A 19,423-nucleotide genomic window follows, 5' to 3' on the forward strand; every position below is an offset into this window, starting at 1 on the left:
TGAATGGGGTACTCTTGTTATTATTAAAGCGTATAACCTTTATGTTTCACTTTAATTTTTCAAAAGAAACGCATAAATTCAAGTGTAACTGTGCATTTAATTGTGAATTTGTGGATGATTTAGGCAACCACGCCGAAATTCAGTGTCTAAGGTACGTTTTTCATTCATAACGACGAACTTATAAATTTAATTAGTTCAGTTATTGTACTCGGTTTTATTGGCATGTGCTGTTATTCAAGAGTTCTTAATTATAGGTTTCCTAAATAAAACGCCATTTTGTAGGAACTTGATTTTTTAGTTGTATAGTAAAACCGTGTATGATTTATAGCCTGAATTTTGTTTTATATGCGGTGAGTAAATAATACAATTTATTTCATAACTGTACCTTTGTGTGTTCGTCCTAGATAATATCTATTGTTAAAAATCTCTTTCGTATACGTATATTTCAGATGACGAAAGTTTTGACTCATTAAATACAGTTATTTATATGTACTTCCGTAACATCCGTTTTCGAATGTTCATTGATTATAAATGGCAAACAATTTATAGGCACCTGTGTTTTACGCACGATTGTAGTTTTACATTTTAGTTGTATTATTATATAAATTTAAAGAACTATACATTAAATTAATCTATGCATATCTAATTTGTAATGTTCTAGGCATGGAAAAATTACAATGCATTTCATTACAACATGTCTGTTTGAAAATTTACAGCGTTTTTCGTGTTTTCGGTTGTATTAATCAACAATTTATTACCAAAGTATGTGTATTATTCAACAGTATTTCTTATTTTATTATTTATATCACCCCCTTCATAAAACGTTATGTAATTGATGATATTATGAAAATATATTGTTGTATTGTTTTAATAAATCAAGAGGTTTGAGAAATGTTCCTTAACGTAAAAGCATTATTTAACACTTATCCAAGAAACATTCAAAATTCTCTGGAATTCTAGCATTATATTTATAAAAGCAAAAATCTATCTTCTTACCTATAACATTCCAAATTCTATATATTCAATCATGCATGAAAATATATTTATGTGTTGTCTTAACCCATTGACCACCGAGCGGCCCGATCGGGCCGAGACACAATAGATTTTCTATTGTGTCTGTGATCCGAGGACTGACGGATTAATGCAAACTTTAGAAAAATGAAATCATCAATGCAAATGTTTTCAACTTTGTCTATGATTCTATAAGATGCATTTTCACTTCATAGTATAAAAAAAAAGTTGCTTTCTCTGTCCCTATGTCCCTTTGTATGCTTAAATCTTTAAAACTACGCAACTGATTTTGATGCGGTGTTTTTTAATAGATAGAGTGATTCAAGAGGAAGGTTTTTGTATATAATTTATTAGGTTTTAGACAAAGCGGGCGAAGCCGCGGGTGGTAAGCTAGTCTTGTATAATTTAAACATTTATAATGTTGCTCTTGTTCTTGATGTTCTTACCCACATTGTTATGTTTATATTATATCTTGCTGTGCCCTGTGGGTTTACTTGCATTGCTCACTCTTATTGGTCTTAACATCCTACTAATATAATAAATGCGAAAGTTTGTGTTGATGGATGTATGTGTATGCATGTATGTTTGTTACTCTTTCATGCAAATACTACTGAACCAATTACAATGAAATTAAGCACACATATAGAGGGTAACTTGGATTAACACATAGGAAAATCCTATGTGTTAATTAGCCTGGAAATCCCAGGGGAAAGGGAACTATGGTGCATAGTTCCCTTTCCCCTGGGAGCAGAAAGCGGGCAGAAAGCTCTTGATAATATACAGCCAATAGCCTTCCTGAGTAAAGGGGGTATCTAATACTGAAAAAGTTTTTCAAATAGGACCAGTAGTTAGGCTATATCATCATGCTAAGACCAACAGGAGCGGAGCAATGCGGATAAAACCGTGGGGCATATCTTGTTCTATTATATGCAAAGATACAGGTGTAGTAAATAGTGTTTCAAATTCTAATTTTTATGGAAATTTAGTCCCTTAGGAGCCCCAACATGTTAAGTCTAATCATGTATCAAATAGATAGGCATTAGGCAGGTTCCAAACTGTATTATAGGCAAATACAGATGAAACAATAATAGGTTACAATATGGTTACAACAAAATTGTGTTTTAAAAGGCAACAGTTGGTTATAAGCTATGCTTTTTCACTCTCATGCATAAAGCAAATTACATGTTGCTTACACACACCTGAGTCAATTATCAGATTTTCGTACATTGCAATCATAATACGAATTTTCCATTCGGTACAATTCATGGCGTAATAGTACAGCCCCTGATTACCATTTTACAATTAATCTATTACGTAAATATCTTGGTCTAACTTGGAGTGTGTTTTTATGATTTTTAATTATCTTATTCTAAAGTTAATTATTCTAAAATTCCAGATGTTCTGCCTACAAGAAAAGGAGTTGCCACACTCCGAACCGTTCGCGGAAAAAGACCCGCTCGACAGTCAAACACTATCCGACTCGAGCGACGATGCGCCCCCACAAAAGCGTATCAAATTCGACTCAGAACTCAACCTACAAGTGTACCAAATACCTACATTCAATACTCCAAAATCACTATCGATATATCCCATGCCATCGAACACATTACCAAAATTTGTGAACAACCCCTTGAATCTAGCAAATCCCTTAAATATAAGTAGTAATGTGAATAATGTGGTCAAATCGCTGCAAAGTCGATATTCGTTACCCTCAAAACTCATGATCACTCCGGTAAATAAGATTGACGGGGAAGTGGTTAGGTATAAGAAGAACGGAGAAATAGCAAAGAAGAGAGGCCCGCCGAAGGGATATAAACGAAAACCGAAGGATTTGTCGCAGAGTTTCACTAATGGTGCTACTTTACAGGTAAATTATTTTCTGAGGTATTTTTGCATTACAATAAATGATTTCTTTTCAACTGTATTTGGAAAAATCGGTGGTTGTGATGTTTCGCAAGGAAAAAAGACGCGGCGGGTTCGAATCCTGCGTTGTAATCGATTTTTTTTATGTATATTTTATTATATTAGAAAGTGTCCAAAGATATATTTGAGCTTTTACAAAATCAGTGTTTTAAAATTAGGTTTTGAACAAGTAACCAAAAAATCAGGTTTTGTTATATCAATCTGCAGTTCAATGATTTAACATCCATACTGATTTTATAATCATAAATATAAAAATGAATCGCAAAATGTGTTGGTAAGCGCATAACTCGAGAACGGGTGGACCGATTTCGATAATTCTTTTTTTATTATATTCCTTGAAGTACCAGGATGGTTCTTATGTAGAGAAAACATAAATATGTACCACGGGCGAAGCCGGGGCGGACCGCTAGTTATATAAAAATCTATAACACTATAAGAACTATTTTATTCAATTTCAGACGCAAAACAAAATTCTAACGACCCTCCTAGCTACAAATAACACCACTGTGACCGCAGTTGAATCGGAACCAGAAATTATCGTACCACCTGTGCCCAGTGAACCTATAAAATTACCACCAGGTATGTATAGCAAAATCTATAGTTCTGTCTGTTTTTAATATTGAAAACCGACTTTTACTAAATGCATATGGTTGTACTGTACATATACCAAAATAGTAATTTTTTCAATTTTTGTCTGTCTGTTTGTTCTGGCTAATCTCAGGAACGGCTAGACCGATTTTGACAGCACTTTCACTGACAGATAGCTATTGTTATAAAGAGTAACTTAGGCACTCGATAAATGGGTAACACCAAAATAATTTATCAAATCAGACCAGTAGCACACCCCGGACACTCCATACAAATTATCGTTTTGACAGTCACACTGTAGGGACTGCAAATGTGTGTGTTAACGCTTTATGGTTGGCACATTTGTGACTAGCGTAAACAAATTCGCGTTTTTCTGATGAAATACATCCGTAAACAGCACAATATCTAACCATTTTCTACGAAAAACGATAATCACAAATCCAAACTAATAAAATTACTTTAAGTCAATTTGATTAATGTTGTCAATCTTCGTTGCGTATCGTCCTTGTAGAAAAATGCGGGCCATCTAATAGCGTGATCGTGCGGGGTGAGGTAAGTGTTTAATTTTGGCGGGAGGCGGAGAGTGTCCGTTCTGTAGCGTTTAGCTACTATTATGTATTCTGTGCCAGTAGTTACTGAGATTAGCACAATCAAACAAATTATATTCTCATTTTCAGGCGTAGAACTGGTAGAGTTACAGCTCGACCCCGAAGACTGGTTTCCCACCGAACCCTACAGGATGATATTCAGCAGAAAGAAGAATCCCAAGTGGAAAAACTTCCCCTATAGATGTGAACATTGTTTTAAAGTAAGTTTTATATTACAGGTAGTTTTATGTTGCAGCCAATTGGTTAAATAAGTCATTTTCTTCAAATCGTCAAAATATTGTATTTTTAATATTTATTTAAGGGTGCCTTTAATAATCTACACTAATATTATAAAGAGGAAAACTTTGTTTGTTTGACCGATTTTAAAAATTCTTTCACCAATTGGAAAACTACATTATCCACGAGTAATATAGGATAGGTTTTATCCCGGAAATTCCACGGGAACGGGAACTATACGAGTTTTTCTTTGAAACCGCGGGCGGAGCCGCGGGCGGAAAGCTAGTACTAAATATGTATATAAATAAGCGCTTTCGTTAATATCCTAGTTGTTTGATTAAATGTCACTGTAATTTTGTAAAGGAATATTTTTATAATCGTATTATACAAAGCTTCATCACAAGTTCCTTGTGTTAACATCCAATTGTAAAATTAACATTGCGCATCCAAATTGCTATTTTCACAAATGATGTTTATAAAGAAAGAAAGAAAGAAGGGGAAATGTTTTTATTACCAAAATACTGAATACAAGATCTTAAAGCTCAGCAAAATGCTGAACAAAAACAGGGCTGCTGAACAAGAACATAGCTTTATGCGGTGACGGTGAGGGTAAATAAACATTTTGAAAATGAAATAAAAAATCAAATTTAAAATCATACTAGCTTACCGCCCGCGGCTTCGCCCGCTTAGTCTAAAACCTAATAAATTATATACTAAAACCTTTTGAATCACTCTATCTATAAAAAAAACCGCATCAAAATCCGTTGCGTAGTTCTAAAGATTTAAGCATACAAAGGGACATAGGGACAGAGAAAGCGACTTTGTTTTATACTATGTAGTGATGACGTTCACAGTTTTTCTGTAGTGTATTTAGTATCAGCATTGCACCCATGCGAACCCGTAGCAGGTCGCTAGTCTTATTATATATAAATCTCGTGTCACAATGTTTGTCCTCAATGGACTCCTAAACCACTTAACCAATTATAATAAAATTCGCACACCATGTGCAGTTCGATCCAACTTGAGAGATAAGATAGTTTAAATATGAAGGTACCACGGGCGAAGCCGGGGCGGACCCGTATATGTATAATATATAATTCAAGTGTGTTTTTAGCCTTTGTGAACTATAGTTATTTTAATTTTAATTCTATTCCAGGGTTACCGAGTAGCCTCCACCCTAGTGAGTCACACAGCGGAACGGCACGGTTCCGTGCCCAAGGACCTGGCAATACCTTGCCCGTGCTGCCCCCACGTGTCCTTACGACGGAAACAGCACAAGAAACACGTGGAGTCGCACGCAGGCAAGCGGCACAGGATATTCTGCCCGTACTGTCTGCCCCCAAGTGAGTGACGCTCTTTATTTACCCAGCTATACCCTGTCCGTGCTGATACTTCTAGATGTTATATGTGAAGGATCATCACAAAAAGCTGAGCCGTACTGTGTTCAAGTTATACCGAGCTGAAAAATTAATAGCACAAGAAACTGAGCAGTTTTATGTTTAAACTAGCTGTGCCCCATGGTTTGATCTGCATTGCTCCGCTCCGATTGGTCTTAGGGCCGGTGCAGATTTTTCATTGTCAAACTTTTATCGACATTTTGCTCATTAAAATAATATTAAAAAGCTCAGCTCGCTACCTTTCGCATGTGACGCTTCGATGCTCCTCGGGAATAAATTTTTGTTATTTGATTTTGAATATTATTTTAATGAGCACAACTTCGATAATAGTTTGACAGTGAAAAATGCCCTGCGCTGCCATATCTGCGCTGGTCCTTAGTGTGTAGTGCATATATAGCCTACTATTGTCGAGCCAATTTAATAGGCAACATTTGACGTCTATCAATTTTATCTTCATAGGGTGGTAACCTGCTTAAAAACATCGATTAAAGTGAATTAATCGATACGGACTTGAAACATTTGTCAATCGAACTTGAAACACATGTCAATAATTTATTATGATTTTTATTCCCAAGTAATCTATGCATTCGATTCTAGATGTCATTTCGATTTTTAGAGTAACGTCTCTGGTATTTAAAAATAAAAAAGGTTTATTGACACAAAATTGTAGCAACGTCAGTTCTTTAAATCAGAAATTGTTTATTATGTTTAGAATGGTTTTTCAGTAAAATCAAATCCTAAAATTACTTGTATCGGTCATTATTATTATAAATATGTAATCGTAATTGAAAAAAGTTAAGCAAATGTGCAGTTCTAACAAAACGAAATATCATTTTATTCTATGTCGTCGTTACTAGGTTACGTTGTTGAATTTTGTTGAACTGTCAAATGTTGCCTATTAAAATGGCTCTACTATAGCTTTCCACCCGCGGCATCGCCCGCGCGGTCAATGAAAAACCCACATAGTTCCCGTTCCTGTGGGATTTCCGGGATAAAATCTATCCTATGTCCTTTCTCGGGTATCAAAATATCTCCATACCAAATTTCATGAAAATTAGTTCAGTAGTTTAGGCGTGATTGAGTAACAGACAGGCAGACAGAGTTACTTTCGCATTTATAATATAAGTAAGTATGGATGCGTTTACCCGACCTTTTATTAATGTTCATGCGAAGTTTGAAGTAAATCCATGCAGTACTTTTGTGTTTAGCCCGTACGTACAGACAAACAGACAAAAATATAAGAAACTATATTTTTGACTTCGATATCGATTGTAGAGCACACCCCACTTTCTCTTGAACAAAAAAATTGAAAATTTATTATCGTTCCATTATGTTTTTTAAATCTTATCTTATCTTCTTATATATAAAATTCTCGTGTCACAATGTTTGTCCTCAATGGACTCCTAAACCACTTAACCGATTATAATAAAATTCGCACACCATGTGCAGTTCGATCCAACTTGAGAGATAGGATAGTTTAAACATGTAGGTACCACGGGTGAAGCCGGGGCGGACCGCTAGTTTCTAAGTATAAATTCGTTATCTTATTATGTATATTTTCTATTTACAGGGGATCCATCAGAGCCCTACGTGAAAGAGTCGGAAAAATATTCTTTCGACAAATTCCCTCAATTTTGGTACGCGTCTGAAGAGTCATTACGTCTACACAAAAAAAGGAAACATCCGTACGCCGCCATGTTTAATTATAATTGGTTTTGTACGTGGGGAGAAATCCCCGCTAACAGCTAAGTGTGGTAGAAAATGGTAGAAATTGTATCGAAAATGGTAGAATTTGGGAGTGATTGGTAGAAAATGGTAGGATTGTACTGATGACTGGCGTTCCTATGTTGCAGACAAATTGGTAGATAGTGGTAGGACATGACAGATAATGGTAGACATGGTTAGGAGTTAAATGGAAGTGTTGCATAGTGACGGTTGAGAATATCGTATGGAAGAAATTGGTAGGAATGTAATGACAAGTGCTGAGAACAAATATTTTTTGTATAGTAGAAATTAATGAGTCACAATTTGATGTTTTGTATTGATTTTGGAGTTTTTGTAAAATCGTATTTTATGTTTTTATCTGATTTGTCGGTAAAATATAATTTTGTATGAATAAAATCGTAATTATTGCCATGTGAAGGCCAGTGTCGAATGTATTGCGTAAGAACACAAGCCTTAGTACTTATGATTAGTGTAGTGACGTTTGTATCGGTGTTGCCAAATTAAACCTATAATGGTAGAAACTGTATATATTTTGGGAGAATTTTAAATATGAAAATGGAATAGCATATGTGCCTTGGATTTTATGACATTCCAGTATAAAGAATGGATACGCCAATATTTTTAGACGCTTTAAAATACTTAAAGGAAACTTAAGTAAGTAAGTAAGTGAGTAAGTAAGTAAGTGAATGGCAGTAGCTTTATTAATAATAAAAATTAATTTATAAGACGCTTTTAATTAGTGTAAATAATCACAAATATTGACGTCCATGTTTTTTTTGCATTTTTTTGTATGTATGTTCAGTAATACGGATAGACTAGATTTTTGTAAGTTTTTGTTTGTACGTTGATTTTAATATGCGAAATGAATTGATGATATTGTCCTGTTGTAATAAAATTTTGTAATTAATTTGTATAGAGGCAAAAATTAATTAATTTTTTATAGATACGTTAAATTATAAGTTGTTCCATAACGGTACAGCCGTTTTGAATGTTTTTTAATCGATTACTTTTTTTTATTTCGTCACACAATATAAAAGGGATATAATAGTATATGTTTTAATATTGATCTCTAAAAAAATAGATTTTACTTAAATATGTAGTGTATTTTGACAATATCATATATTATCAATAATCTTTTTTATAAGGGGCTCCACGGATCATTTTATTAAACAAATATTTTATTGGTAACTTTCCGCCCGCGGCTTCACTCGTATTCTCTAAAAGTTAACAAATTATATACTAAAACCTTAGAAAGCTATCCTTTGGTGAAAACGGAATGTTAATCGGTGCAGTAGTGGCGTTTATTGCGAAACAATAGACATACAGACAGACAGGTGGTAAATGTTAAAATACTATGTAATGACGATTCGAAAGTGCTACTAAATAGTAGTCTAATTGAATAAATGAATGTTTGAGTTTGAGACAAATAACACTCCTCATGAATCAATCTATCATTAAAAAAAACTGCATCAAAATCTGTTGCGTAGTTTAAAAGATCTAAGCATACATAGAGACAGACAGCAGGAAGCGTCTTTGTTTTATACTATGTAGTGATTTATTTTTTGCGTCTAAAAATACTATTACACTAGCAATGCCCTGCGGTTTCACCCGCATAGATAGCGATATCGTTACAGTGAAAAGTCTACTATAGGTCGGACTATAGGTTTAATTTTTAATCACATGAAAATCACCTTTACCCCGTCCCGCACTACGGCCTTTTTTTTTTGTTTTAGTGGGGAAATCTTTCATAGATACCCACGGCCTCCGGGGGAGGGGCCGTGGGTTATGTCGGATTCCTACCGACCAAAACCCCACTGTGTTCCGTCAAGACGCATATTGGTAGAATTCCTCCGTGACCCCCGCACTACGGCCTGCTCGAACAGTATACCTACAATTTCTGTAGATTGACACTTTTAAAAATTCGTTATATCTTTTGAATGGAATATCCAATTCTTTTCATTTAAAAAGTATTTTGCTGGTATTGAAACAGTCTATAATAAAACATCATTTAATGGGATAAGGATTAATATATGTGTATGGATAACATGGTTTGATTACTGTCGGCACTTCTATTTACTTTGAAAACGTAAAAAAGTTGTTGTAGTAACATAACTACTGAAGATGGACATATGGTATCGCGGACTTTCTTGTAGATATTGATCCATTCTATAATACCGTAGAACATTTTTTTGTTCTATCTTCAATAGATTCCGCAGCGCACGCTATGACAGAAGTTTTATTGAGGATTTTTTTACACCTTGGGTTACATTATTGCATTTTTGGTAAGGATCTCTAATTTTTTTGAAAATGCAATATAGCCTATGTTGCTCAGTAAAGATGCAGCTTTCTAATGGTGAAAAAATTTTTGAAATCGGTCCAGTAGTTTATGCGTGAAAACCATACATACATACATACTTACAAACTTTTCCTCTTTATAATATTAGTATAGATTATAATATTTTGTTTAATCTGTGGTCTGTGGAGAATAACTTAAGTGTCACTTACTAAATCCCTCTATGGGTAACTCCTACTTAATATAGCACATTTTGGGGAAGCGAAGCGAAGCGAAAGCGATTCGAAAGCGAAGCTAGACAATTAACTATTGAAAAAACATGCATGCAATACAGATGTTTTCGAAGTGATACTTTTATAGACGCGTTGAGAGTAAAATTTCATCGCGTCATGGCAATACCGTCACGTCATGGTTCAGGCGACGATTTTGGTATATATGAATCTTGCTAAAGAAGTTTCACTTCTGACACGTGTGCTCATTTTATAAAAATGATAAGATACTTATAAAAATACTTCTTAATATGAAGATTCGTTATTCTCTATTGCTTCGCCTTCGCAACTTAAAAAATCCCATACATTTACTAAGATTGTATATTTTTTTGACGATAGATATTTTGTCGTAAAATCATCAATTTGAGCTTTGAAATATCAACACTAATCCTTACGTTATAAGGTAGATTTTAGAATAAATAGTTTTTAAATCATGTAAATAGAAATCGGGTACAAATATCAGTATTTTTGTATGATTTTAATTTTAACGCATTTACTAGGGGTAGATAATTTTTTGGAACGCATGGGAGTCTATTTTCTTCATTTTTCGAATCATTTTTTTTATTATTTTGTTGAATTATATCGAATATGCAATTATGAATATTCAGCCATTTTATGTTATTTAACAGATTTTAAACGCGATTTATTTCCCTACTATAGCAAAGGACAAAGTTAACAATTATATAATATAGAAATTAAAGATTTTAACGGATTTCAAACGCGATTTATTTATTATATTAGACTGTCTCTGTCTCCCAGTGACCACGTGACAAAGCGTGCGAAACGTCGGGAAAATAATATCTATACGAATATTATAAAGCTGAAGAGTTTGTTTGTTTGAACGCGCTAATCTCGATCAACTGGTCCGATTTGAAAAATTCTTTCGGTGTTAGATAGCCTATTTATCGAGGAAGGCTTTAGATATATCGTCACGCTAAGACCAACAGTAGCGCAGCAATGCGATTGAAACCGCGTGGAACAGCTAGTAATAAATAAATTGCGTTTAAAATCCGTTAAAATATTATATTCCAAATGTATAATACTCGCGAAATCAAACACTAGAGAACAATTATATATTTTTCATTTGGTATCACGGTGTACATACATACATACACACATCACAATATACCAAATCGATACAGTATTATATTAGGCTATAGACATAGGTAATATTAAGTTTTACTCTAATATAGTTTTAATTTTCTGATACGTTTGTAAAATTGTAATTATTTCAAATCAATTGAGGCAATACATACTAAAAAGTCGGTTTCACTACTCGGTGATAATGTCCCTGATAGCCTATCTAACAGTTTATTTTCTTATATTGTAATTTTAACTGACAGATAAGCAAGACAGAACATTTTTGAAGTTGTGAAATCGGTAGTGATAAGGCAATGACAAGATGTGAATCACTGTTATAAGTGAAACTAAATAAATATGTATTTTAACTAGACAAAATTAGTTCATATAATAAAACTCTGCTCTTAATATTTTTCATTCGAAAACATAAGGGGGCGTCCATAAATTACGTGGGGTGTTTTAGGGGGGACAAATTGTACTCTTTTGGTCCATTTAATCCAAAATTAAAAAAAAAAACACCTCACGTAATTTATGGACGCCACCTAAAACGATATGAAGAACTCATAAAATTAAATAAAATAAAATTCGAAACCTAAACATTATAATCATAAAAACTTTTTAACATTAGACAACTATCATAGTGTAGCCAGGGCAAAAAATCGATTAGTATTCTAGTACTAAATGCATGAGACTTAAAATTGACGGGTAGTTTTTGACGATGGCAACTTTTAAACTTATTTTCTAGGTGTTCATAGATGCCTTAAGATACTTATATTAGTTTCGTATTTTTACGATAATTGCAATTACTCAATAAATACTAAATAATTGCATATCGAACAAAAACTAAAAAAAAATGAACTTATGTGTGGTAGAAATGAATTCTCTTTCTAAAGTTCGAATGATATTTTCCTTGGTAATATAAAATTAAATTTGCAATAAGTATAAATATAAATTATTATAATGTCAGTGTCCATATTTTTTTAAATAAAATATATAACTACGTCACTTTTTGAAATACTCAGAGGTTCACAAAAAAGTTACATTAAAATTTGATTTTTTAATTTGTCATTTTTGAAGGATTCTTAACATTTATGAGATTGTTTTAATTGAAATCATTTTTTAATTATTTTACAGAACTTTTAATACACTCCTAGTAGTTAATTATAAAACATACCACCTATTTAATGTATGTAATACTAGCTTTCCGCCCGCGGCTTCGCCCGCGTTTTCAAAGAAAAACCCGTTCCCGTAGGATTTCCGGGATAAAACCTATCCTATGTCCTTTCTCGGGTATCAAAATATCTCTATATCAAATTTCATGCAAATTGGTTCAGTAGTTAAGGCGTGATTGAGTAACAGACAGACAGACAGACAGACAGAGTTACTTTCGCATTTATAATATTAGTATGGATTGTATTGAAAATACCTCGGTCTTTTATTTTTTTTTGATTATTTTAAACAATAGTATTATTTATTATCTATACCCGATTGTAAAATATTCACGCCATCTAGAATGAAATAAAGCTGTTTAGAGGTCGCTATTTTGAATTTATCCTGACGTGAAATATCATAAAACTTAAGGGCTTGGTCTAGTAGTGCAAACAAATGCATCCTGTCATCCTATATGTAAATAATACAAATGTACTAAGGGAAAGTTGCTCCACTTAATTTTTAAAAATTAAATCATTCGTATAATTTAATATTCGTAATAAGTACCAAAAATGACAATTTGAAACAATTTTCGTGAAAATTACACCGGGTGATTTTTTTTTTATCAGTACACAAAATTTGCGAATACTTTCTATTGATATCTTCAACTTCATGTTTATATAACTGATCAACTTTTACAAAGAAATTTGGACGAAATATAAAAAAAAATAAGCTTTCCATACAAAATGCATAACTCTATACATTTTTTTCGACCTAAGTTTCTTAGTGAAAGTTATTCAGTTTAACTAATAAAACGGATAAACAAATTTTGTATTTAATAAAAAAAATGTAATGTTTGTGTTAAAAAATTATAAAATAGAAAAATACGCAAATGAAAACAAAAGATATTTATTACTGACTAGCTTCCGCCCGCGACTCCGTCCGCGCGGATGTCAGTCTTCGCGTCTTCTACAGATTTATTATATTATGTACAGTAAAAGTTCTTTATTCGCGGCCAATAGGTTCCGTAAATGTGCCGCGAATAGAGAAACCGTGAATATGGAATGGTAATTTGTATGGGGTTATAGGGGATACGTTCCTAGGTGACGAAATAAGGAAGCAAATACATAAAGAAATCAGTTTTATTGAAATTTTTGACCGTACATATTTATTAATTACCTTTTAATTAGGTATTATCTTCAGGTTTAGGCAATGACTAAACACTTTTTACTCGTTTTTTAGTCGACATTATAAATTCGTAGTTGTAGTTCAGGCGTTTTCTAAGGATAACAATTGATTTTTATTTAGGTAAATACCTACATGTATGTACCGATGTACCGATTTGATCCGCGAATAAAAAATTTTGGGCCGCGAATATAGAAATTAGGTCGCATTTTTTCCACCCGCGAATAGTGAAACCGCGAATGAAGGAAGCGCGAATAAGGAACTTTGACTGTATAATATATAGATTAATATTGATAAACCTAATAAATCTTTTGCTAGCATTCTGATGCTTTATCGGTTGCACTGGATTAATCTCTTTTTTTTCAATCGCTTGAATGATATAGGATGGGTCCTTGATGGGCATCGAATGCTGAAGTCTCGAATCAATCAATTCTGACAGTAGGCAATTTATGTAAAATCTTGATAATGGTCCATCATTTTATTTTGCCTAAACGTTACATACTTTTTTATATATTCTATTTTTAACGAATGATTCACTCCAGTCCAAACAGCAAATAAGCAGACTTCTGCTTCTGCAACGTTTAGTTGTCCCTGAATTTGAAAAAATAGTCATGATTCTTATCTATGACAAAAGTGTTATTTTTTGCATTGTATTTCAAATATTAAATTTTTTCCGCATTCATGTCTTTTGCCGGAATTAGACATTTAACTTCTACTAGTCCCATTTTCCCTTTTTGATATGGGAGTGTATAAAGTAAATTTTTTAGATATTTCTCGTTATACTTTTAAAAAGTTATTATTGTCATTTTGCTCATTAGGTAAAGTAATTTCGATATCAGTTTTAAGTTTTTTGATACCTGCAATAATAACGTCATAATCGCCTGCACATACTTATCGATTACATCCTGTATACAATCCACCATCCACATTCATAATGTTTTCCTGTGTGTTTTTCACCACTGTTGTCGATTATTTGTTTTTCATTTTTAATCAGCAATTGGGAATCATCAGTTTTGTTTTTTGCAGATTGGTGATGTACCCTAACAATACGTCGAAAAGGGAAAGCATCAACGAATTATCGTTTTCGTCCTCTTTTTTTATTCTTCGCGTCTCTGTTACTTCTGTTTGTTTAGTTCTCAACCCCACTGAATTTTCTATTTTATTGTGATCTTCCATTACATCTGAGTTTTGATGATGTGATGATAATCCATTCGTTTTAATATTGGTACTTAGAGTTGGTAGACTAAACTAGAAATGGTGGACTAAATTTGTCAGCGCGTCTGTAAGATCAGAATATAAAACCAACATCCTGTATTTAAGTTACAAAATTGATAATCAAACAACATGCCGCTACGTTGAAAATGACTAGAAGAAAAAATTAAAACACCTCGGATCAATTTTGGAGTAAACAAATCATTTTCCCCGTATGGGGATTTCCCCGGATGAACTTGGGAAGTTCAAGTTCTCAATACAAGTTTATATTATATTTCGTATTTCTCAAACGAAAAATAAACATTTTTGGAACTTCAAAAAAATTATATTATAAGAAAATTTATGAGCTTACTTTAGTTTTAAAGAAATAAACATCCCTTTACTGACACCCCGTAAAATAAAGAAATTGTTGCCAATCACCTTTGCAATCTATTTGGTTTCATTAACTTTATGTTCGAAGATAATTTTTTTTCTAGTAGTTACACGCGTATTTTTTCGTTTATTTTCCATATCGAAATCAAATGTTTAAAAATACGAATATTTGCACAAAACTAAGATAAAAATAATCAATTAACAAAAATATTAAATTTAATGAAGTAGAGCAACTTTCACTTCGGTATGAAGGAAAATCGAGCGTAGAGCACACGTCAGAACGCTCCGGCCCAAGGAGCGCGACTAAAGAAATTCGCTAGGATTTTTACTTATTATTTTAAATATTTTTTTAATATTTAAAGACTTATCAAAATTCAAAAAAAAAATTTTTAAAGGATTAATACTCATTGGTCTTCAACCAACTCGAATAAATTAATGGAAAAAATAACTTTTAGCAGTATTTATCAATCGATTTTGTAAGGCAAAAAATGGGAAATTTAATGAATTTATAACGTTCTAATTAAGAAAATCATAAGTTTTTCGGCAATTGTGTTCAGCAGTTTTTAATAACGACTATATAAGGATAATAATGCGCTGATCAGATTGTGTAAATTGTAATCGGTTGCAACGTAGTGAGTGCACAAACTTAGCTCGAAATGTCTTTGGGGGAAAGAGACTTATCTTTAAGGCCTGATTAAGGTAACATAAAGTAACTTTATAAATGTGAAAAAATTCACGCGCATTGCGTATATAACACTAATTGATAAACAAGAAAAAAAAATTCAGTTTATCATTTCATTAGCCGGGAAAAAATTGTCAAATAACTTGTTGAAAACGCAATTTTGCTAGACTGCAGCCTTAATAATATCTTTCAAAATGTAAAATTATTTTTTAAATCGGTCGAGTATACATAGTTTTTGTTTTAAATAATAACAAAAAAAGACTCCTCCTTATTAGTTTAAAAGTATATACAGGCTAAAGTTTATTATATTTCATTTGGTTTCGTCGCAGTCGAGTAAAAGTTATTTTGTGTAAAATAATACAAAATGGCGACGATAGCTTAATTACGGATAAGACTGATGTATTCGAAACTATACGTCGATGTTTAACGATTTCAAAAAACATAAAAAATTCAGTAATCAATTGTAATTTTTTTTAGGACGTTAATTTTTCAGAAAATAATATAAACTTGACTATCACAAAAAAAAGTCCTTTTTTTGTATAAAAATCTGGCAATTTTTTTTTTAATTTAAAATTGGCAAAAAATCGTTTAATACTCGACTATCAATCCAATGTTAGTTTAACACACTTCATTATTTACTCTGACCATCAATTTTATTATTTATGTACCTGAATTTTTTTTATAAATTCTTCATAAGTGCGAGGGAGACAACATGCTATTAGCTAGTACGTGCGAGAGAGCGCACGATATCGGCAGATTTTTTTTAGACTTTTTTAAAAAATAAATTGATATGGTCAGTACAATATTGAGACTCCTAATACTCCAGTATTTTTAGAGGAACTGTATTAAGATATGAATTTTGTAAAATCATATTTTGTAAATAAACAACTTTTTATAGAAATGTATTTTTATTTTATGTTATTCCTTGTTTTCCCTTGCCACCCTTCCTTAATTTGAACCTGGTTTGAATTGAAAAATAAAAATGGAAAATTCTGTTGAATAGTTCATTTTTTGTGGAAGGCATATAATAACGTCACGCTTCCAAAAGAAGGGAAATCGTGATAAAAATGGTGGGAATTTTTTTTCGTTTTTGTATAAAAAGGCTGCAACAAGCTAACCTTTCACAAATTATCGTAAACTTAAAACTCAAACTCAAAATTGCTTCTAGAACTAATGTTATAGTTTATGAAACATCTCTCTCTCAAAGGAAGATCGATCATCCATTAACGTTGCATTTTCATCAAACGAGCGAATGCTCATCCCACTATGTCAAATGCTTGTGTAAACAGGCGTAGAGCATTCTTTCGTTGTTCTTATTCGAAAATATTACATATATGAAATGTTCTAATACTGAACAACAATGATTACGGGTTTTCGTTTACAAAGATCACGAAATAATGCTCTTGCTCTAGCTCTACTTTCGTACCTATGATGTTAATGCACCGTTAAGATGCGCATTAGAGTCATACAGTTTAGAATTGAGAAATGACACTATTTAATTCTTTGACCACGCGACCGAAAGCTTTATTTTAATTTTAATATGTAATATATTAGAATTACAAGTGCAATGTATGATACATAAAGACATTTTAAGTTTGAAAAATCAGATGTCTTGCGCGAAGTGACAGTAGTACCCACCTCAACGCTTCGCTTATGAGGCGTGCAAAAGAGTCCCTTTTATGATTATACAGGGTGTCCTACTATCGATGTTCTTAGCGTGAAGGGACTTCTAGTTTTGCATACACTGATCACGTAAAAAATACTTAAACAACAAAATTACGTCAAACAATTTTTGCTAAATTTTTCCATGTTTTGATGTTTCCGAATCCATGTTTTCTTCTCTAGCTTCGCGCAGCCGGCATATACCGCTTCGATAATGTGAGCATTTTTCCATGAAAACATAATGTTAAACGACAGCTCACGTGTGGTGTGTATCTTTATCAACGGGCGCCACCTTTGTTTGATACTTTTGAGCAGACAGTTTTCAGTACGAGATATTGTGCTCTTTTTTATACATTCTATCCTAGTAATACATATTATAAATGCGAAAGTTTGTGAGTCCAGGAAATACTACAGAACCGATTACAATGAAATTTGGCACACACATAGAAGGTGACTTGGATTAACACATTGGATATGTTTTATCTCGGTACTCCCACAGGAACGGGAGCTATGCTATGCGGGATTTTCTTTGAAAACGCGGGCGGAGTGCTGTTAGTTGTAAAATCAGAAACTGCTTTAACCTTGATGCTTATGGGGTGGTTAAATATTACATTGAAATTATTAGATAAAATCCTAAATATTATAATACTAACAGTAAATAGTAATGCTATTATCATTATATAATAAGTATCAGAAACTATTATTCTTTATATATTTTTATATTTATTTAGTCTTTAGCGCCGTTAGTACACCGACGCATTCGGGTGCGGCAGCGAAACAACGAAAAATCTGTCAGTAGTATGGCAGGTTTTCGCATATGATATGTCTCACTCTAGCACATAGATAGATGAAATAGTTGCGTCCTTGTCAGTATTGTTTCGCAAGGAACTGCGAAATGACCATTACACAGACGCATTGCGAAAAAGTTGCGAAAACATTGCTGTTTACTAAGGTTCTGCAGATATTTCGCTACGCAGTAGTTTCGCAGAGATTCGCTGCCGCACGCGAATGCGTCGGTGTACCTACTAACGGCGTAGGTAATGGGGTTTGAGTAAAAAGAATGACATTCTTCAAAATAGATATTTTATTAACATCGACTTACACTGTCTGTATTAATAACAATTACATTATACTTAAAATATAAAACTAGCAATTGACTAGTAGCAAATCACGTCTTACAATATTTGTTTTAAAAATATTAAATCAAAATTATTAAGTAATCGTTAAATATAATACATAATACACTAATTCAAATGCCTTAATTAAATACATTTAATATTATTACACATATTTTTTTATATTTATAAGTACTAGGTGCCATAATTAATTAAAATGTGTGCGTGTACTAGTGTACACACGTAAGAAGTGAAACTTCTTTATGACCTTATTTTTCAAAAAATAATTTACTATATGCAACTTTACAGAAATTTATACGTCGAATCACGCGTGGTAGGGATAAGATAAATGGCGCGTAACGGAAAAATGTCACGCGTGACGAAAAAATGTGACACTAAATTTTTTTCCAACCCCGATAAAGAAGTTTCACTTCAAAAAGAACAATAATAATTGATTCTACACAATTGAATTACGTTTAAGACAAGAGAAAATTAAAACGTTTTTGTTTGGGTAATATTAGATTGGGTTTTATTACTGGTGCAATTAGTTAACAAATGCTTACTAATAATTTTTTGGCACACCTTTTCGTGCAACTTAGTTTCTAAGAAAAAAAAACGCATACTTACATGAAAAAACAGAATCGCACAGAAAATGCATACATATTTATATTTTATTTAAAACACATCCAAATCATAAGAAAAACAAATCTTATGATGTATCTATGAATATAAATATATTTCTAAATAACTATGTAAAACTCAACAAAAACAGAATAAAGAATGAACGTACAAGACGTCATAATTTAGAGAGTAAACTAATAGTTGTTATCTTTTATATATAAAAATGAATCGCAAAATGTGTTGGTAAGCGCATAACTCGAGAACGGCTGAACCGATTTCGATAATTCTTTTTTTATTATATCCCTTGAAGTACGA

At 32.6% G+C, this 19,423-nt stretch overlaps 1 protein-coding gene across 2 annotated transcripts; it reads left to right on the forward strand.

The window, feature by feature from the left end:
- LOC149896060 (uncharacterized) lies at positions 1–8,636 on the forward strand. Of its 2 annotated transcripts, none has more exons than XM_090117799.1 (6): positions 1–151; positions 2,408–2,878; positions 3,393–3,513; positions 4,200–4,330; positions 5,503–5,689; positions 7,314–8,636. In XM_090117799.1, the coding sequence occupies exons 2-6, from the start codon at positions 2,408–2,410 to the stop codon at positions 7,490–7,492; spliced, it is 1,089 nt and encodes a 362-aa protein (XP_089973925.1). In that variant the 5' UTR covers positions 1–151; the 3' UTR covers positions 7,493–8,636. The 2 variants fall into 2 exon arrangements, with proteins under 2 accessions (XP_089973925.1, XP_089973924.1); XM_090117798.1 differs by lacking the exon at positions 1–151 and adding an exon at positions 220–350.
- Positions 8,637–19,423: the final 10,787 nt, after the last annotated feature.

Source organism: Colias eurytheme, chromosome 29 (assembly GCF_061535395.1).
Source record: "Colias eurytheme isolate Ceu_HAF_F1 chromosome 29, ilColEury1 Martin Lab GWU primary, whole genome shotgun sequence".
NCBI lineage: Eukaryota > Metazoa > Arthropoda > Insecta > Lepidoptera > Pieridae > Colias > Colias eurytheme.